The sequence below is a fragment of the Bos mutus genome, chromosome 8 (assembly GCF_027580195.1).
Source record: "Bos mutus isolate GX-2022 chromosome 8, NWIPB_WYAK_1.1, whole genome shotgun sequence".
Classification (NCBI taxonomy): domain Eukaryota; kingdom Metazoa; phylum Chordata; class Mammalia; order Artiodactyla; family Bovidae; genus Bos; species Bos mutus.
Genome location: NC_091624.1, coordinates 35611003 through 35633770, shown reverse-complemented (window position 1 = coordinate 35633770; position 22768 = coordinate 35611003). Strand labels below are relative to the sequence as shown.

General features: G+C 36.5%; 1 protein-coding gene across 6 annotated transcripts in view; it reads right to left on the bottom strand.

Annotated features, from left to right (window-relative positions):
- Window positions 1-22768, bottom strand: part of KIF27 (kinesin family member 27) — a 94093-nt gene that overhangs the window by 54142 nt on the left and 17183 nt on the right. For all 6 annotated transcript variants that reach the window (XM_070375410.1, XM_070375414.1, XM_070375411.1 and 3 more), the window contains 3 exons: window positions 18369-19312; window positions 15023-15166; window positions 7291-7497 (listed from right to left, as the gene is read on the bottom strand). In XM_070375410.1, coding sequence (XP_070231511.1) covers window positions 7291-7497; window positions 15023-15166; window positions 18369-19312 — 1295 coding nt within the window. The remainder of the gene's footprint in view (window positions 1-7290; window positions 7498-15022; window positions 15167-18368; window positions 19313-22768) is intronic.

The window sequence follows — 22768 nt, the reverse complement described above, 5'->3', positions numbered from 1 at the left end:
TCAACACTCATTTCACAATACTATTGTGTCTCATGGGTATACACTTCTTTCAGAATCGACACAGTTCTTCTTCTTCTAGAAAGCTCTTCTGGTTTCAGTTATAGCTTCAGAGAAAAACAGCACTCAAAAAGAGGCATGAGTGAAACATCACAGCTCTTGAACATAGCTCAGGCACTCCCCAACCAATGTGAAGCCCATACACAGTGTAATAGGGCACAACTGTTGCCCTGCCCCCAGCCTTCCCAGTTCTGAACACTTGGAGAATTGCAGTGTTGTTAAGGATCTGCAATTCCCCCACTAATCCAAATCCCACCACATGAAGAAATCCAGAACCACTGCCACTTGCTCTGCCAGGGTAAGATATTCTGATTTGGATTCAAAAGTATAGACTCAGGCTTCACATGTGGTAGTCAGGGATAGTTGATTAATGGCCTTAGTGACATACCTAATATCTATCATGGGATAAGGAGATTTTCATGGACTGCCTGTAACTTTCTATATTATAACATGCTTCTATTGACCTTAAGTTCTCAAAAATTCACCTTGGAAAACAACAATGAATTAGAAATTGCCTGTATTTTCATTTCTGTTACCAAATGTTTCCTTTCTAACCATGTCTCTATAAATGAAAGTGTTAGTTATTCAGTCATGTCTGACTCTTTGTGACCCCATGGACTGCAGCCCACCAGGTTCTCCTGTCCATGGAATTCTCCAGGCAAGAATACTGGAGTGGGTTTGCTATTCCCTTCTCCAGGGATCTTCCTGACCCAGGGATCAAACCCAGGTCTCCTGCATTGCAGGCAGATTCTTTACCATCTGAGCCACCTATCTGTCACTATAACCAAACCTCAAGGCAATTTATCCAAAAAGGTAAACAATAAGATCTCAAAGGAGGCATTCAATTTATTAATGTAAATTATTATAAGCTATTAACATTACAACATAGAGTAAAAATGTATATACCATAAGGTGTTCAAGAGTCAACTGATGTAGGTTTCTTACACATCCCCTCCCAGAAAAGCCTATCTGATACTGGATATCTCTTAATACCTGATTTTTGTGCCTCCACTGTTGGTCACCTAATAAGGCCATGTGTCACATCAGCACCATGATGAATAGGGGTAAAGTTTTCTAGGTGGCCTCCCAATTCTGGGATATGGGGGAGGGCAAGGGAGTTTATTTACAGAAGAACCAACTCAAGAAGTATTTATCTAACAAGCACATTGTACCAAGCATGGCCATTTGCATTATAACCCACAGAATTCAAGGTTTCTCTTTGCTGGGGGTGTGGGTAGAGGGCTGAGGAGGGGTTTCAGGAGCAAATAAAACTTTTTGTTTAGAATCATGTTTTGTTCTCCAGGATTTCAACTTGCTTTCAAATGTTCTTTTTACAAAGAACATCAAATGACCCAGCTTAAAATATAATGAAACAGGTTTTGCCATAATGAGTAACATTCAGAAAATTAATTCCTTAGCAGTCATTCCACACAAAAGAATGGTTTTTAACCCCTTCTGGCTTATAAAGCCTTCCATAATCTGTCCCCTTGCTACCTTAAGTGCTGGGTTCTGTTTTCTTTAGTTGCTTCTGCACTCCCTGCTCCCCAAAGAATATGCTTGCATTTTCAACCATATCCTAAATAATACTGGTTATAATGTAAGTACTCAATAAGCTGGGTAATAATTCAGATAATTGAGGTGTATCCAACTAGAAAACAACTTTTTATTCTAATTGTGTTTTCTGAGAATTACACAGCAACAGGACTGGACAGAACTTTAAAGAGTAGAGTTCAACTCATCCCAGGTTTAACTCTTCTCTGTAATACTGGAAATTATCATTTAGCCTCTGCTTAAACAAATTCACTGTGGGAACCCTATTAAGCCCTGAGACCTCTAATATTATTTTGAGAGTTTTCACTAATAAATCCCTCTTTATATTCCCTTAGCACTGCTTCCCACTGGTCCTAGTTCTAGAGACAAAAGTCTAACAATAATGATAAGCCTTCAAATACCTAAACACAGTCATTATGTCCCCTATAATTTGGACTAAATCTAGAGCTACTCCAAGATTTTCCCCAAGGTTCTATAACTTGGTTGTTTTCCAAAAATAATCTAATTTGACTTAAGGTGTTGTACCCAGACTTGAATGTAATATTCTTGATCACCATACATTAAGATAATCTCTTCTCACTAGTGATGCATTTGATTGTGTTTCATTAGATGTGCTGCAACTCATTTACCATAGATTGTGGCTTTCACATATTTAATTTTGTAATTGAATTTGAAAGTTCCACAAAGGTTCATGAGATGCAATTTGTCATTTTGCTACTATGAAGTTGGTGTGTTTTGCTGGAATGAGTGTTTGGTTGGCAAGGGAACCTTCCAAGAGAACCTCTGCAGACACATCTCACACAGCTCTGCTTCATCATGAGCAACCATGTATGCAAAAAAGTGATTAAAAAGCAAAATTAATTATTTGGGGGGGAGGAAATGGCCATTGTGTGAAAGATAAAATCTTAGTGAAAACTAAAAAGGCAGCTGACTTCAGTGTAAGGGATTTAATGCACAAGAATTTTGTGACTCAATAAAAATGTAATTCATTCAGGAAAAAGAAAAGATTATACAGGTATTACCACTGTTGTGAATTTGGAGATTCCACAGGTTTTAAAAATATATCCCTTAAGAACATTCCAGTTGGTTTTCTTACTATACAATAATGTCAAGTACTGAAAGTGATACTATTTACCTACTGCTTTTATTTCCTTTTCATAATGCCATATTTCATCAAATCTAAAATGTCATCAACTAAGACACATCACTATTTTTAAACCATCAAGAAAGAAGAAAAGCTATCATCTATGAAATACATCAACTGTAACACATATCCTACCATCATAGTTGATAAAATGTGGAAAAAAATGTGAGGCTTATAATCAATGAAAAATGGTAGCATCATCAGCACATGTGGTGTTATTTTAAACTTATGTAATGACTAGTACCAGCTTCGTAATTTTTTCCTTCCAAAGTACCATTTTGGTGTGTATAACAGTGGCATTTGGCTTTAATTATATCATATTAATCATATTAATCTTAATATATCATATTAAGAAAACAGAAACCTCTGTTACATTTTTTCCTTAAGTTTAAATCTAGGTCAATTTTACATTTCATTAGATGAGTTTCCAGTATCTGTTAAATGAGCCCCTTACTCTTTTTTTTTCTATTAATTTGATGTTATATTATTATATTTAGTTGTAAGGGGTAGTTTCTTTAGTATTTCTACTTAAATAGATAAATCCCAAAATTCCATTTTGGGATTAAACCTTTTAGATTAAGAGATGGTTGAAAACAAATGAGTGACAACAGAAAAAAGTACAAAATGACATGCACTCAGAATGTTATTACCCATCAAAATCATGATTTTTCCAGAATATTTAATGATTGTCAAGTGTTCGTGATAATTAGGTGAGAAAAGCTAGCTATAAAAGTATATATACAATTATCCTTCAATTAAAAAATAAATAAATTTAAAAAAGTGTCTCAAGTAGGTGCATCTAAATAGCAATTTAGTATTAGCAAACAAAAATGTGTGTGTGTGTGTGTGTGTGTGTGTGTATAATAGCACTGACATATATACACTGCCATGTGTAAAATAGATAGCTGGTGAGAAATTACTACATAATACAGAGAGCCCAGCTTGGTGCTCTGTGATGACCTAGAGGGGTGGGATCAGGGGAGTGGAGAGAGGTTCAAGAGGGAGGTGATATATGTATAGTTACGGCTTATTTGCATTGTTGAACGGCAGAAACCAACACAACACTGTAAAGCAATTTTCCTCCAATTAAAAATAAAATGTAAAAAGTACATATATATGTATACATACACACCTAAGTAATATGTTTTTTAAAGAAATATTTATTTATTTGGTTGCACTGGGTCTTAGATGTGGCATGTGGGATCTAGTTCCCTGACCAGGGATCGAACCCAGGCCCCCTGCATTGGGAGCTCAAAATCTTAGCTACTGGACCACCAGGGAAGTCTCAGTAATATGCTTTTAAAATAAATAAGATCCTTTCACTGTTTCCCTCCAATATATCCCTTGTAGCTCAGTCGGTGGGCTTCCCTGGGGGCTCAGACAGTAAAGAATCCGTCTCCAATGAGGGAGACCTGGGTTCGATCCCTAGGTTGGGAAGATCCCCTGGAGGAAGGCATGGTAATCCACTCCAGTATTCTTGCCTGGAGAATCCCCATGGACAGAGGAGCCTGACGAGCTACATCCCATGGGATCGCAAAGAGTCAGACACAACTGAGCAACTAAGCACAGCACAGCACAGCTCAGTTGGTAAAGAATCTCCCTGCAACACAGTAGACCCAGGTTCGATTCCTGGGTCGAAAAGATCCCCTGGAGAAGGAAATGGCAACCCCCTCCAGTATTCTAGCCTGGAGAATCCCATGCACAGGAGAGCCTGGAGGGCTACAGTCCATGGGGTCCAAGAGTTGGACACAACTTAGCGACTAAACCATAGGAAATAAAATCAGACTCTCTTCGTAATCAATTTAAAAACTTACTCAAGGAGTTCCCTGGTGGTACAGTGGATAAGAATCCTCCTGCTAATGCAGGGGACATGGGTTCAATCCCCGGTCTGGGAAGATTCCACATGCCATGGAGCAACTAAGCCTGTGCACCATAACCACTGAGCCCACACTCTGGAGCCCACAAGCCACAGCTACTGAGCCTGCATGCTGCAACTACTGAAGACTATGTGCCAAAACCTGTGCTCTGCAATAAGAGAAGCCCTGCTCACTGCAATTAGAGAAAGCCCAAGTACAACAATGAAGACCCAATACAACCAAAAATAAATACTTTTAAAAAACTGATTAAGTCATTGTCCCCCTTTTTCTTTGAGAGAATTTTAAGTTGAGGAAATATTTCCCTTGTCAGATTGTTTTTACTTCAAGAAAATATTAGAGCTAAATTTCAAAAGAAAATATTAGAGCTGGAAAATATTAGCCCAACTTCTGCCAAGGAGACAGAAACCCAGGGAAAAAATGAAATAGTGTTTCAGATGTCTTCTTTAGCTTAATTTAGCTAGTTTTGGTATTCAATATGAAATCCTCCTCTCACTCTAGAACAATGTAACAGGAAACAAGACTTGAACAAGGCTTAGTGTGCTTTGTATTTTCCCATACAAGCCTTTGTGTCTGCTGCAGCACTCTAAGCAACAGAGGGGCCAAGAGTCCGGGACACAACAGGAGAAAGAGAACTCTCAAAACTGCTGGTTATATTACCTTTGCATTTTCTCCCTTTCCCCCTTCTTTTAATGGCTGGAAGCCACTAAATTTTAAAAACAAAACAAAAAAGTTGCTAATTTGAATACATATGTCCATCCATAGTGAAGGAAACAGCACTGGGAATAAGTGTTTCCCTTTGTCAACATAAGGGGCTGTCTCTGGTCAGGATCTTTTCCTTCCGTGTCATAGCAATCTTTTGGCAAATTCACTGGTTCTTTCTTCCTGTTACATTTTAATCCCACTTGGTCACAAGCAAACTTGGAGATCACCTGTAACCACAGAGGAGCTACAAGTCTTAGTGTATCTGCCCTCTTCTAAGCTGTGGTAATCACACACAATATGTTTTCCAAACTAGAACCCTCGAAAGTGAAAGGGGGTAATAAAATTAATTAAAAATTTTAAAAAATTTGTTAATTTGAAATAATAACTGTGGAAATCTTTGTTCCAATCATGGCTGCTTCAGGTCTAATTAAACAACTAGAGATAAGAACAGAGGGGCCCAGCTCCTTCTCAATACCCTGTGGAGCTGTCTCCTCAAAGAATGTGTGTCCAAGTGTGTGTGTGTGAAAGTCTAGTAAAAAAGAGAAAGAAACAGACACTGAGAGAGATTAATAAATGTCTAACTTCTATAATCAGAAAAAAATGTTATTTTTATAAAATAAAAGAATGCACAGAAAAAGGAAATTCACATTACTAGCCAAGAGTAAAAAAATTATTAAGTAGAATTAATAGATATCTAATTTCAATTCTATAAAGAACTTATCTTTCTTAAATGTTCTATGAAAATTCACCATACATTCAACCAAAAGAAAACATCAATAACTCTAGAAAGTTCAACTGAAATTAATAGCAGCAAAAGTTTAAATTTTAAATCCAACCAGTCAAAACTGAAAACTATACAGTAATAGTAGCATCTGTCTTACTCACTCTGAGGCACAGAGCCTGGGACACAGGAGAGGTACCCCATAAACGTGTATGTTATAGGACGCAGCGTGCCAGGCACGTTTGGAGTCACCATCTCGTGTAAGTCCTCCCTATACCCCTCTCACAGGTCCCCCATTCTGACAGATAAGGAGCCTGGGGTTCACACAGGTTTAGTCATCCCTCCAGGCCTACATCATAGAGCTGGTGTTCATGCCCAAGCTTGCCTGACTGCAAAGTCTATGACACCTCTCACATTTCTTTTCCCTTGGACTGTATCCAACATATCTCAAATAAATAATTTCCTTTCCTAAAATTAATAAACAGAAACCAAAATTCATGAGTCTGTTAATTAGTCTTTTCCACGGTAGAGATTCCTTGATTTTGATTTTTCAAGAGAAATCTGTGCATCCACATATGTATACACATTTTATAAATAAAATTTATAAAGTAAAATTTAAAAATTAAATGAAACTTCATACTGATTTTTATACAGTCTTAATTAATTGTCAGAGGGAGAAGGAAATGGCAACCCACTTCAGTGTTCTTGCCTGGAGAATCCCAGGGACAGAGCAGCCTGGTGGGCTGCCGTCTATGGGGTCACACAGAGTCGGACACAACTGAAGCAACTTAGCGACAGCAGCAGCAATTATATCAGACAAGACTGACTTAATACATGGATATCATTTTGAAAATAGACAGACCAAATAAGTCAAAATAAATACCTCCAACCTCATCAACTTGGTGTGATTAAAGAAAGAAAAAAATTTATGAAGATACGGACTTAGTCATACCTGAAAATATTAATATGATGGCAAAGAGTAGCTTTTTCTTCTCCTTGATAAATCTAAGCATTATCTTCAACTCTTCCTTTCAAATACAACTATACCTTCTCTTAATCATTAATTTTATTGAAAAGAAGCATGATTATAAAGAGACTATACATAACAGAAAAAGAGTATACACAAAAGTCTATGAAACCAAACAGAAAAAAAAAAAACCTGCTAAGACTATATAAATACACTGTGATATTATATTGTATACAATCTCAAAAGAAAGAAACTAATGCTTAGACTTTACCTTCCTGGAATCCAACCTTGCTGGACCATAAATATAATGCCCCAAACGAGTATCAAATGGTACAGTGTATGGTCTCTTTTCAAGTATCCTGGTATCTGGCCCATCTCCACAAGTTTCCTTTACTGAAGAAGTCATTGACAGGTTAAGTTTTGTTAGTTCTTCACTCAGTTGATCCACAAGAAGTTGTTGTTCTATTATTTTTTCATTCTTTATAGAAGAAAGAGAAGAATTTAAAAAATGGAGAGACTCAGTATGGGTTAATGATTAAAAATAAACTGTACATTGATCACAAAATCACAACTACCTTAACAAAACAATAAAACCTAACTTATCCAGAGACTAGCCTTCTGGGACTTCCCTGGTGGTCCAGTGGCTAAGATTCCACAATTCCACTGCAGAGGGCATGGGTTCAATCCCTGGTCAGTAAACTAAGATCCCACATGCTGTAAGGTGCAGCCAAAAAAAAAAAAAAAATTTTAAAACCAACCAACCAACCAAAAAAAGCCCCAAAGACTAGCCTTTTGCTGTTCACAAGAATTTAGAATTGTCCTGAGTGTTAAAAACTTTTGAATAGTAAGCAGGAACAAATACAGCTAATGAGTTAGTACAAGACACTGCCCCATACACTGTGATTGGTTAGCTTGCCCACCTGAAGCACTATGATTAGCTGATCTTTATAAAAGTCTGAACTTTCAGAGTGAAATCCAAGAAGTAACAAAAGACTAGAAAGTTGAAAAGTATAGAAAACGGCAAATAGCTAATATGACAGCAAAGGAGACAGAAAGTGGTAACAGGTGCAGTGAAGTGAAAGCCTTTATTCAGTGAAAAAGAAAGCCACAAACACAGAGATAGAAGATAGGCAATTTAGAGTCGTGGGAGAAAGAACTTGGAAATCAAAGGCAGAATAAGTTGTTTATGGGTGCTTGGGGGACAGAAAGAGAGACACTATGTGTGGTTTAGCTTTCTGTGTATCCTCTAAAGAAAAATTTTCAAGTACATAAGCTTTGTTTTATAAGCACAAAATTATATAAAAAGAAAGGTCATTCATCTTAAATACTTCACATGTACTATAATGTTTAGATAGGGAAAAAAAGCAAACCCTAAAGTTTCACTGTGTTAATGCTGAACTACAAAATGTAACTTTATTTTCAAAACCACATATTCAGATAATTCAAATATAAAACAATAGCATATAAGTTGAAGGGGGATACTAAATGGAGTCCTTTTATTCTCCAGGGAAAGGGTAAAAATACCAATTAATATCAGACTGTTTTAAGTCAAGGGTGCATGGTATATACTCTCCAGGATAATCACTAAAAACAGTGAAAGTACAACTTTTAAAGCAATTAAATTCAAAGAAAGGTAAGAAGGAGAGAAAAATGAATATAGAGCAGATAGGATAAGTAAAAACCACAATGGTGGGATTATAACCAGACTATAAGAGTAATTATATTAAATTCAGAAATGAACTTGCAATCCAGTTAAAGGATTAAAAACTACAAGAACTATCAAATTGTCTAACCTGCTAATTGCAAGAAACATAACTAAAATCAATAAAGAAAGATTAAAGGGAAGATGGAAAAAGAGATACCATGTAAATATTAATCAAAAGAAAGCTGGTATAGCTATGTTAATTAAAATAGACTTAAATGCAAAAACTGTTGGGAGATAAAATGAAGTTAAAAAAAGACTAAAAAAAAAAAAGGTCAATTCACCAGGATGCTGTAACAATTCTACATTTCTATGTACTTAATAACCCAGATTCAACATATATAAAATGCAAAAATTGTATTTGCAATACAAATCCAAAAATTATAGTAAGAGATCTTAACATTCCTCTAAAATACTGATAGGACAAAAAAAAAAGATCAAAAGAGGAGTAAAAATTTAGATTTGAATAAGAGGATTAACAGAATTAGGAGAACTCAATGATTACAGAATACAAATTCTTTTCAAGCATATCTGTAATATCTACAAAAACTGGCCTTATGCTGAGCCATAAGGCAAGTCTCAACACAAAGAACTGAAGTCGTATGGACAACAATGCAATTAAGCTAAAAATTAATAAAAAGAAATCCTTCATGTGTTGGAAATAAAATAACTAATTATATAACCCACAGGTCAAATAAAAAACTCACAATAAAAATTAGGAAAAATCTGAGCCAAATGAGGAATGCAGACAAAGATAAGCTTAGGAGGAAACATATAATTTCAAATGCATATATTATAGATGGTTAAAAATATATAGACAGGCTAAAAAATCAATGAACTGAGCACCCATCTAAACAATTTAGAAAGATAACATAGGAGTCTATGCCCCTAAAAACAGCAGAAAAAAACTAAATAATAAAGATACGGGTAGAAATTAATTAAATAATAAACAAACATATACCAGAGAAGATCATCAAAGTCAAGAATGGCTCTCTGTGGGCTTCCCCCAGTGGCTCCATGGTAACGAATCTGCCAGCCCATGTAGGAGATACAGGTTGGATCCCTGATCTGGGAAGATCCCACATGCTGGGGAGCAACTAAGCGCACGAAACATTAACTACTGAGCCTGTGCTCTAGAACCCGGGAACTGCAACTACAAAGCCCAGGGGCTGCAACCACTGAAGCCCATGCGGTCTAGAGCCTGTGCTCGAAAACAAAAGAAGCCACTGCAACGAGAGGTCTGTGCACTAGAGAGTAACCCCTACTTGCCACAACTAGATTGAAACGCTGGAGCAAAGCAACGAAGACCCAGCACAGCCATAAATAAGTAAATAAATAAAATTATAATTCTTAAAAAAGAATTTAGTCTCTGAAGAGACTAAAAAAATTTGAAACCTCTTGTGAAGTTGATCAAGGAAAAAAAAAAGAGAGAGAAGGCACAAATAACCAGGAATGAAAAACGGGATGTCATTACATGTCTAAAAGCATTAAAGAGGTGAGATTATTATAAACATTTCAACATATTTATTGAAATATGAAACAGCTGTTACATTCTTAGAAAAACAGACCTTACCAAAAAGGGGGCAAAAGGAAAGTGTGACTGAATTCATAATTAAACATTCCACAGAGAAATTTTCCAGGCCCAAATATTTTTCAAGTGAATTCAACCAAATATTTAAGGAAGAAATAACACCAATTCTTCACACACTCTTCCCAAGTATAGAGAAGTATCTGACAAGAATATTTTGAGAAAAGAAAATATACCCATGAATAGACATGCTAAAATCCTAAACAAAATAATTACAAACCAAATCAAGGACATTTGTAGAAAAGAGTAAATTAACACAGAAGACTTGACTGCTATCCTTTGAAGGACCTGCATACGAGGTTGTTCATTGGCTGGTGTCTGGGAACTCGGATCCTAACAGGGTTCCCAATACCCTACTGAGTGAGAGTGGCTCACTGTGCTCAAAGTGTTCGTGCAGACAAGGTGGTTTATGTTGAACACCTGCTTTCCTTTCCTTCCGCTAGTCTGGAATTCTGTAGATGGTGGTCAGAGAATGCCTTCATGGCCAGTTCTCAATAAAAACTGAGTCTCCTCAGTAGACAACACTTCACGTGAGTTGTCACAGTCTTTGCTGGGGGAGTTAAGTACATGTGGGTGACTCCACTGGGAGACAGTTCTTGGAAGCCTGTGCCTGATTTCTTCTAGACTTCACTCTATGTCCCTGTTCCCTTTGCTTTCTTTTATCAGGCCCATGCCTAATAAGTCTAGTCAAGGCTATGGTTTTTCCAGTGGTCATGTATGGATGTGAGAGTTGGGCTATAAAGAAAGCTGAGCACCGAAGAATTGATGCTTTTGAACTGTGGTGTTGGAGAAGACTATTGGGAGTCCCTTGGACTGCAAGGAGATCCAACCAGTCCATCCTAAAGAAGATCCGTCCTGGGTGTTCACTGGAAGGACTGATGTTGAAGCTGAAACTCCAAAACTTTGGCCACCTGATATGAAGAGCTGACTGATTTGAAAAGACCCCGATGCTGGGAAAGACTGAAGGCAGGAGGAGAAGGGGACAATAAAGGATGAGATGGTTGGATGGCATCACTGACTTGATGGACATGGGTTTGGGTGGACTCCGGGAGTTGGTGATAGACAGGGAGGCCTGGCATGCTGCAGTTCATGGGGTCACAAAGAGTTGGACATGACTGAGTGACTGAACTGATGAGCACAACTGTATGCTGAGTCCTCCAAGTACAGCCTCCAACCTGAAGGTGGTCTTGGGGACCCCCAGCATAACAATACATCATGACCAAAAAAAAAAAAAAGGTTTATTTCAGGAATGTAAGATTGGTGTAAAAATTGGAAAAATCACTACAATTCATTCACATTAATAGAATAAAGTGGGAAAATCATGATAAAGAAAAATTTGATAAAATGTAATATCCATTCATAATAAAAATTCTCAGCAAAGAATTTTTCCTTGGTTTGATAAAGAATAAATTAAAAAATACCTACAGCAAACATGATACTTAATAGTGAAACAGTGAAAGCTTTTCTTTTATAGTTGGAAACAAGACAAGAACATTTCCTATCACCACTTGTATTCAATACTGTATTGAAGATCAAAGTCAATGAAGAAAGGTTAAAAAAAAAAGAAGGCATAAAGATCATGAAGGAATAAAAATATCATCATTTGCAGATGACACAATCATAAATGAAAATCCAAAAGAATTTACATAAAATATCAGAATTTAAAAACGAATTTTATCAAGTTGCTTGGTATAAGCTATCAATATTCACAAACCAATACAGTTACATATACCAACAAACAATTAAGAAAATGGAAATCTGAAGAGATTCCATTCATAGTCACATAAAAAAATAAAGCACCTGGGAATGAATCTAACAAAAGATGTTCAATACATAAACATAAACCCAAAAAAGTCATTACTGAGACAAACCACAGAAAACGTGAGTAAATGGAGGAATATACCAAGTTCATGGGTTAGTGATATACCTAGACTTATCAGGAATCTACAATAAATAAGAAATGTGACACTGGTCCAAGGACAGGCAAGCCAATGGGGTACAACAGAAGTCCCAGAAATACACAATACATTCATGCATGAATGAACCCTGACTTATGACAAACAGCACTCAGAACAGTGGTGAAAAGATGGCCTTTTCAACACGTAATGCTGGAATAAATGGATATCTACCTGGAAAAAAACTGAAATTTGACCTTTACTTTATCCCACATACAAAAATCAACTTTAGGACTATAAAGCTTAAATGTGAAAGGCAAACTTAATAATGGAAGACTTAGTCCAGTAGGAAAACAAGCAAGAGACTTGAATGAGTATTTCACAAAAGAAGGTACCCAAGGACTTCCCTGGTGGTCTAGTGGTTAAGAATCCACCTTGCAATGCAGGGGATACAGGTTCGATCCCTGGTCTGGGAAGATCCCACATGCCATGGAGCGACTAAGAACGTGTGCCACAACTACTAAGCCCAAGTGCCTAGAACCCACGCTCCGCAACAAGAGAAGCCACTGCAATGAGAAGCCTACCCACTGCAACAAAGAACAGCCCTCACTGCAATGAACAGTACACCCTGCCGCAACTAGACAAAGCCCAGGGGCAGCAACGAAGACCCAGTGTGGCCAAAAATAATTTTAAAAAAAGAAGGTACCCAAAGACCAAAAAAAAAAGAAAAAACATGAAAAAGTGATCAACTTCACTAGCCATCAGGGAAATGAAAATTAAAACCACAATAAAATAACATTACATACCTGCCATACACAACTACGCACCCGAGAGCCCAGGCTCTGCAAAAAGAGAAGCTACTGCAAATGAGAAGCCCACACACTGCAACTATAGAGTAGCCCCCACTCTCCACAACTAGAGAAGCCTGTGCACAGCACAAAAGACCCAGCCCAGCCCAAAATAAGTAAATAAATAAATATCTTAAATTAAGAAATACATTTTTAAAAACACAATAAAATAACATTACATACCTACCAGATTGCCTAAGATCTAAAAAATTCACAATAACAAATGCTGGCAAGCAAGTGGAATAGCAGGAATGCTCATACAGTGCTGGTGCAAGTTTAAACTGGAAAACAAGTTTGGTATTATTTACTAAAGTTGAAGATTTGCCTACCCTATGTATGACCTAGCAATTCAACTTCTAGGCACAAATCCAAAAGAAATGCATGTGTGTGTGCACCAGGGGACATGTATGAGAAAATTCATAGGAGAAAAAATCTATCAACAGGAAAAAGAAAAATAAATTGTGAAATAGTCATACAATGATATCCTATACAGCTATAAACTAACCAAGCTACAGCTTCACACAAAAACGTGGATGAAGCAGAATAGACAAAATATTCAATAAAAGCAATCAGATACTAAAGAATGTATATTGAATGATTAAATTTATTAAATTTTCAAAACTTAAATTGCAGAGTTCAAGGATACATAGTAAAACCACAAAGTAAAGCAAGGAAATTATCACTATCAAAGTTAGGAGAGCAGCTCTCTCTGAGGAGAGACTAAGGGCTTCTGGGGCTAGCAGTTTGCTGTTTCTTGAACTGGTGGTGGTTACATAGCTATTCTCTCTGTGATAATTCACTGAACAACTTCCCTGGTGGCTCAGAGGCCTGCCTACAGGGCGGGAGACCTGGGTTCGATCCCTTGGTCAGGAAGATCCTCTGGAGAAGGAAATGGCAACCCACTCCAGTACTCTTGCCTGGAAAATCCCATGGACGGAGGAGCCTAGTAGGCTATAGTCTATGGGGTCGCAAAGAGTCGGACACGACTGACCGACTTCACTTCACTTCACTTCACTGAACAACATATTTTAGTTTATATACGTTTTCAGACAGTAAAGAATCCGCCTTCAATGCAGGATACTTGGGTTTGATCCCTGGGTTGGGAAGATCCCCTGGAGAAGTGAATGGCAACCCACTTCAGTATCCTTACCTGGAGAATCCAACAGACAGAGGAGCCTGGCGGACTCCAGTACATGGGTTGCAGAGTCAGACACAACTGAATGACTAACACTACTTTCGCTATGTTTTTAAATTAATTCAGAGATAGAATGGTTAAAAAAAGAAGAAGAAAAAAGTAATGTCAAAATCAAAGTCTAATTTTTCCTGGATCGATCATTATTCAGGACAGTAGTTCCTCCCTGATAGGAAGCTAAAGGCTTTAAATGAAATGAACTGTATGGGGGATGGGAGGGTTCACAGCCAGGGTGTATAATATTCGGTTGGCCCAAAATATCTTATGGAAAAACCCAAACTAAATTTCTAGCCAACCCAATACTTAGCGACATACCATGTTACACTGCATGTTAATACAGAAAACCTAAGATAGAGAATTTAAAAGATTTGGCCAAACCGAATGAGCAAATCATTGATGGTGTATAAAATAGTAATCTAACAAACCAAAATTTTAAATGATGTGTTTACCTTCCAACACTTAACAATATCCCATTGCCTATTACTCTGGCAAGTAACAGAAGGGAAAGTATAAAGAAAGGATAACTACAACACGACTTGCAAATTAAATTCCTGGGTATTAGGCTCTATATTTGTGAAATATAAATCAAGCTAACAATAAAAATGTTTTCCCTTCACACCAATTTAGGGGAAAACTCTAATAACTCTTTCAGGTGCTTGTGTTCAGAACTCTTCAACTGAAACCTATTTTTGCAAACATTCCTACTTATCATTTACAATGCTATTTTAGTCAGGTACTGTTCCAGTGAAATACACAGAGCAAGGTACATTAACTCTACCTGCAATCTATTCACTTTTTGTGCTTCTTTCAAAGAAACAACATGTCCTTTGTTTTCCTGCACCATCATTTGCACTTGATTCTTTAGCTCCTTCACCTCCAAGTCCTTCTGATTAAATACTACTTCATCAGCAGCAAGAGCACACTGGGAGAAGGGAAAGAAAGCACAAGAGAGAGTCACCATGGAAAATATTCAAAAGAAACCACATAATACCACAAAAACTGTGGTTTAATAACAGCCTGACAATGACTCTTAAAATCTTCTTAACCTTTTTTTCTTGTTTCTCTATTATAAGGAAGGCAGAAATAGCTGAAAGGACCTATCACTGGTATAACGTAAGAATTAGTCACCAAAGAGATAGAAAGGCAGTCCTTATTTTTATTTCTTGTATTTTAAGACTGAAGCCAGTTATTCAAAGTCTATAGTACATTCAATAAGGCGTTTACAAGTTTTCTAGAACTGCCATGAGATTTTTAATGTGGGTCTTCAGAAATCAAAAAGGTCACGTTTCCCAAATTGACCTATATAGTGTAAGAATGTTCTATATTTATTATGGATATTTAAAAGAGGAACTTTTGCTAACTTTGCACCCTTTCAGTACAAACAGATATATTTTGAAGATGTTTGGAAATATGGTTAAACATATAGTTTTCTTAGTTCCTAGTGAATTATTCCTGTCACCAAATAAACTTGGAATATGCAAATAATACTTTAAAATTTTGAACTAAATAGAAAATCAACATTGGTCAAGGGCCTACTTTATACTAGATTGTAACTCGGGATTTTAAAAATATCTCATTGAAGAAATTAAACATTTTCATGAAGAAACTAAAGTTTAGTGAGTGAACACCATTCCAGGACAACACAGTGGATAAATCAAACTTCTGACAGTCAACCTCAGGGCCTGTCTGGATCCAAAGCCTGTGCTCTTTCCACTAAGACACAGGAAGAGAGAAGAATGAGTAGCTGATTTACGAACAAAATTGCATTCTCAAAAACACAGCACGCACATGACTCCTCAGGTGGTGGCATGGAGATGGACAGGCCTCTCCACTGGGAACCCATGGACTGAGGCCAGGCTTGACTTTGCCACAGCCTTCCCTTGGGGCTTTGGGAGAGTTCCTTCTTTTTTCTGCTTGGGGTGTTCGAATGACCAAATAGGACAGGATGCCTGACCCTGATGGTCCTTATAACCCTGTTTATGTGACCTTTATGACTTTTCTCTTTTTAAAATAAAACATTCATTGGCCCATATCCTCTGCTCTGGGCAATTAACTGTCAGTCTGAGAGCTTACAATGTAATTGCTTTCCCAGCACTTCATATGGTGCTGTTATATATACTTTATAAACTACAGCTTTATTGTTTATTTTTTATTTAAAAGTGTTTTTAAAAAGTGTTTATCTGTAGAGTATATTCATGTTCACATACTGCTCCTGTGTTCGAATCATGGAGGAAAAAAGCAACAAAGTCCCTTAAGAGGTATTTATGAGAGGATGGAGAACCACTTTAGAATATCCTGATGAAGCAATAAAAATGATTTTATTAAATCTCAGCACATGAGCATTTTTTTCAGTATTCTATGTGTCAAAATGGGCAGGCATAAAGTAGTTCTTCTGTATACTGAAGGGTGAGTACAAAAAAAAAATCTTGTACAATTGTTGAGTTACAAGCTAAACTAGCCACATTTTTCATAGGGTGCTATTTTTACTCTAAAGAACAACAGATAAGCTATTCACACTTGGGTGTGTGACATCATTTCAAGGAAAACAACTAACAGTATTTACTGCAAATGATAAAATTCAAGTTTCATACAAAAATCAGAATTTTGGAAAACATTTCTGCTACTATAAACTTGCCAGCTCCCAATACTTAAAGATTTTGCAGGAGGTGAGATCAGAGGTGATATTAATGTGATTTTTTAATATTATATTTTGAATATGTTAACATTGAAAAATCTTCATAACTTAGTAAACAAATATTTATCAAGTGTCCAATGCATGCTGATTCAAAAATCACGTTTGGATAAAAGATCCATTCAAAATGTAAGATAAAAATCAGTGAACTTTAATATAACAAAATGGTTTCAAATCCCACATCACAAGTAACCTTTAGGAAATTTCTACTTGTTGAGTTTTGATGTAATATCAAAGGATATTCACAATTACCTGAAAAAGTCACTAATATATTCTTCCCCTCCAATTACAAATCTAGATGAGGCTGGATTTTCTTCACACACTTCAACTACATATATTGCAATAAATTGAATGCTGAGAGATATGAGAATCCACCTGTCTTCTATTAAGTCAGACATGAAAAGATTTGCAAAAATATAAAACAATTCCACTCTTACTAAATTTTTTGTTTTGGAAAATAATTATTTTTCATGAAAAAATGTTCCTTATGTTAACATTAATTTATTTGGGTTATCATTTTTAGTACTGAGTGAACTAGTAGTTTACATGTTTTGTTTTAATTCTAATATGGTAAATATGAGTAGATACAAACTACATCAACAAAAGATCTTTAGGGGACCTCAATTTGAAGAAAGTAGCCTTGTGAGAAAAAAGTTTGAGAATTGCTGTAATAGAGGTTTCTTTCTAATACACATTAAAAAAGATACTGAAGAAAGATTTCTAACTAGAAAGCTATCTTATTACCTATATGTTTTCCTATTTAAAAAAAAATGGTGGAATATCCATTTGCCTACCAGAATGCAAATGCCACATAAGCATGAATAGGTATGTCTGTTCTCCATTATTTCCTCAATGACACATAATCTTTAAATAATAAATGTCTTTATGAATGAAAAGAGAAATGTAATTCTTAGTTTAGACATATATATAATATGTATACATGTACATAGCTATATTCCTTAAATATTATCAAACATGATGATTTCTCTAAAGAATCAAAACTCCAAACTCAAGAGATGAAGTATTTTTCTTTCAAAAAGCACTGACCTAAAGAGGGATTAAAAACAAAAAAATTTAACTTAATTTTGTTTCTGAAACTGTGTTTTTTTTCATTCTCTAAATTAATAACCAGGTTCACAAGAGTCTACTTAATAAATACAACAAATTAAAATATCAAGAGAAAAAAAAATATCAGGAGAAAAGAAGAGGAGCTAAGAAAATGAAGAAAAGAAAACAGAAAAAACAGGGTAACAGGAAAAGCAACAGGCAAAGAAAAGGGAGAAAAAAACAGAGAAAAGGCAAATGAGATTTTACATATAACTCTTTAAAAAAAAAAAAAAGACTAAAACTTCTGAAACCCCAAAATGACTCTTACTTGCCCAAATAAATTTAGTCTATGAACAAGTTACCTACTAAGGTGGTGTCTACGTACCTGGCATTTCTTAAGCTCTCGCTTCAGCTGGAGAACTGTAATATGCTGTGGTCCTTCTTCCAGGTTTCCAATGCCCCTGTGTCCTCTGAACAAGGTGACCTCCTGGGTCATGTTAAACCATTCCTGCAGTTTGTGTTGCTGCTTTTCATTTAGTCTCACAGAATCTTTTAAATCCACCAGGAAGGTAAAGGCTTCCTCTAAACAGTTTTGGTAACCCAGACATTCTCCTTGTAGCTGAGTGACTTGCTCCTCAAGAGAATGGATCTTATTTTTATCAGGAGTCCCCTCCTGATGGATCTGGCTAGTTTGGCTGCTACTAGCCTGCTGGCTTTGCAAAGCTTCTCGAAGCAACTTAATCTCAAATTCCATTTCGTCCATACGGTCTGACTCGGGGCTAAAGTTTAAGGTGGGTTTGTTTCTAATGTTGCGTGCTCTGTTGGCATATTTGAGGGAATTTAAGGACTCGTCAAAATCTGAGGAGGATGGGCTGACACAAGTGATCATGACAGTCTTGGCACTGCCTCCCAGGGAGTCTTTCAGAAGCCGGGTAATTTTAGCATCCCTGTATGGAATATGTGAACTCTTCTTTCGTGGGTCCCCAAGAGCACTTATTACATTTCCTAAAGCCAGCAACCCACTGTTGATCTGAATGGATTCTTTGAAACGTTCGCCGGTATTCCCCGTTTTGGTGACTCTTTCTGATCCAGCCAAATCCACAAAGTGGAACTTTGAGACAATATGCCGATGGGAATGCCATGATCCATCTTCAGCTGTCTTTCTATTTTTGTCCACTTGACAAAGGCTGATGGTGAAAATCGCGTGTGATCTACTGGAGTGCTCATTCATTTGGGTCGTACCCGTATGCCTGGCTGCATTCCCCATCTCCAGGAGACTCATCACTTCATCTGCACTCTCCACCTGGCATTCCTTGGCCCCAACAATCACTTAAAAGAGCAACAGCAAGTTTGTAAAACAAGTTTTAATCAAAATACAGTAAAGTTAACCACATAACAATTTTCATTTGCTAAGCTGCCCAGCTGAGAGGCCCTTTGAAAAAAAAAATCAGTATCTGTATTTAAAATGGATAACCAACAAGGACCTACTGTAGCAGATGGACCTCTGATCAATTTATATGGCAGCCTGGATGGGATCCAGGGGAGAGAATACATACATGTGTATGTATGGCTGAGTTCCTTCCTTGTTCACCTAAAACTATCACAACATTGTTTATCAATCAGTTATACTCCAATACAAAGCTTTTCTAAAAAAAAAAAATCAATAGCATTAAAAGAAAAAAGTAACATTAGCAACATCATTAAATAATTTTAGATAACCTTCTAACAGGATTATTTTAATAGATGGCATTCATTTTGATGTTTAAATTCTAAAAGATGTAATATATGCATGTATGTTTTAAACAATTTGGGTTGTTTTTTTTTTTTTTTTGGAATCACATTCAATTCTTTAAGATGGCTGACAAAAGAAAAATTCTTGATTCCAGTATTTTGATCTGTAGAGCCTAATATACTGATTAAAAGATTATAGATTAATTAGCTATATAACTCAAAAGAATTAATCAGTAGTAAATTAATTGAAAGAAATTAGTCTCTTTTGAGTTTCTTTAATATTCAAGCCATCCTAAGGTTTAAGGTTTTTAGCACATACCCCGTGATAAATGAATGCTATGCTAAGTCACTTCAGTTGTGTCCAACTCTGTGTGACCCCATAGACGGCAGCCCACCAGGCTCCCCTATCCCCGGGATTCTCCAGGCAAGAACACTGGAGTGGGTTGCCATTTCCTTCTCCAATGCATGAAAGTGAAAAGTGAAAGTGAAGTCACTCAGTCATGTCTGACTCTTAGCGACCCCATGGACTGCAGCCTAACAGGCTCCTCCGTCCATGGGATTTTCCAAGCAAGAGTACTGGAGTGGGGTGCCATTGTCTTCTCCGATATTTCAGTATAAATAAAGCTGGTTATTCATTCCAAAAACAGGTTTCCCCTACGTAACATCAGTGTGCAAGGCAACTCAAAAAAAGCAAAACAGCTTCTATTTCAATGGCAGAATAGAACCCAAAATAACTGAAGCTTACTACATGCATTATCTGTTTATATCCAAAAATATTTCAAAAAGGACTAGGTAGATTTGGGATTTGAATCACAGCAATAAATCTGTGCTCAAGTTACAGCATCATGCTTCCTCTTTAATCAGATCCTAACATGTCACTCTTTCCTGAAACAATATTCACCTTTTTGCCTTGTTTTCAACATGACAACTCTTCTTAACAGCCCAGTTCATTTAAATTTCTAAAGTACCTGTACTATAACAGGGAGTGCTAAACTATGGTGATTATAAAATATGACAATGTAAACATAAATCACAGCATGACTTTTAAAAAGTTTTCTAATGCTAGGCTATAGCTTGGCACTAACTATGGTCCTCAAACCCAGCTGAAAATCACCTGGGACCTTTATAAAAGGGAAAGTACCAACACCCATGCCCTATCCTATACTACTTCATCAGAATTTGTGAAAAGTGGGGCCCAGAAATCAATATTTCTTAAAAAAACTTCCAAGGTGGGACTTCCCTGGTGGTCCAGTGGCTAAGACTCTGCATTCCCAATGCAAGGGGTCCATGTTCAATCCCTGGGCAGGGAACTAGATCCCACATGTCACCCTTGCACCATGACTAGAGAAGATTACATGCTGCAATGAAGACCCAGCACAGTCCCAAAAAATTAAAATGCTTGAAAAAAAAAAAAAGAAAACTTCCAAGGTGATGTTAATTGTGTAGCATCCAGGCTGGATACCAACTACCACTTGACACAGAGAAATTCAATACATATGTCAAACAAATGCATTTGGGTTGTGAGTGGGACATTTTATAAGGTAAGCAGCAATTTGTCTTAAGACTTACATTCTACTAACATTTTTGCAGGATTGCTATAAGTTATGAAGTATTTTGATCATTAAGCTTATCAGGAGTTACAGTGTACACTTCTGTACTTTCTATTTTACAACAAACATGTATTATTTTTTAACTTTTAATAAAAGTTAAAAACATTCAATAATTACATTTTATAAGATACAGAAGCTCAAAACATCAGTCTGAATTTTGTCTAGAAAAGATAAACTACACAAAATTATCTAATAAGGCCACAGAGTACCATGTATGTTTTCTTTCTAAAAAAAAAAAAAAAAAACCAATTCCTTCAAACACTCAGGAATGCCAGGGCTGCAAAGACAGGGCTTACAAGGAGCCAAGCTTTACTGCCCCCTGCAGGCTACTGAAGCAGCTAACCATCTTATTTTCCTAACTGCTAGGAAATCCCTCAGGCATGATCATTCCTCTGGCAGAATCCTTTATCTCCAGCAAGATTCTACTAAATGTGTTTTCTAGCAGAAGACATGCAATAATACTTACTGTACTAATAATCGGGAAAATCCAAAACTTAAATGTCCAACAACGGACTGTTAGTCAAATAGATTATATATTCAGAGGATAAAATTACCACATAAAGTCATAAATTTGAAAAATATTTAATGATGTGAAAATTCTTACAATATAAATATTAAGTAAAAATATAAGATATAATATGATATGTGGAGTTGCAAGTCTAATTTTTTAAAATAAGAGAAAGAAACAGAGAAAGAAATCTGGAAGAAAACACACCAAAATTGAGTTCTGACCTTTAACTTTCTTCCTTATACTTTACTATGTTTTCTAAATGTTTTATGTTGAACATATTACCTTTTAAAACAAAAAAGTGGAAAGTATTATTCTTTAAAATACTTGTATTTTGACCTTCCCATTCTCACCTTCTCCTACTTCCAAACAAATAGACATTTAATGGTATTAACAAGTTGACAGCACAGAAAGTCAGACCTTGAGAAACACAACAAAGGACAGATAAATGTCAGTATGAAGGAGCAAACACAAAAACTCTAAATTAAAATTTTTTTAAAAAAAGAGGAAGCAACAGGTGTGCTGGGACAAAAATCAGAAAGGCAAAAAGGACAGTTCTGGATCAACTTGGATGAACACAAAAGGGAGAAGCCATCCCCAATCTCAGGGTAACTCTGTGAGAAAAAAAAAAGTACAAAACTAATTTAGCCTATGTCATAGTCTTTCTTAAGGTCAGACCAGGAAGGGGGCAGATTATTGGAAATAAATACAGTTGATCCTTGAGCAACATGGGTTTGAACTGTGCAGGTCCACTTACACGTGGCTTTTTTTTTCAATAGTAGCATATTACAGTACTACACGATCTGAGGTTGGTTGAATCCACTGATGCAGTACCATGGATACAGAAGCCGAGTGTAAGTTATACTTAGATTTCTGACTGCACTGGGGCCCAACACCCCTAACTGCATACCCCCTCCACATTGTTCAAGGGTCAGC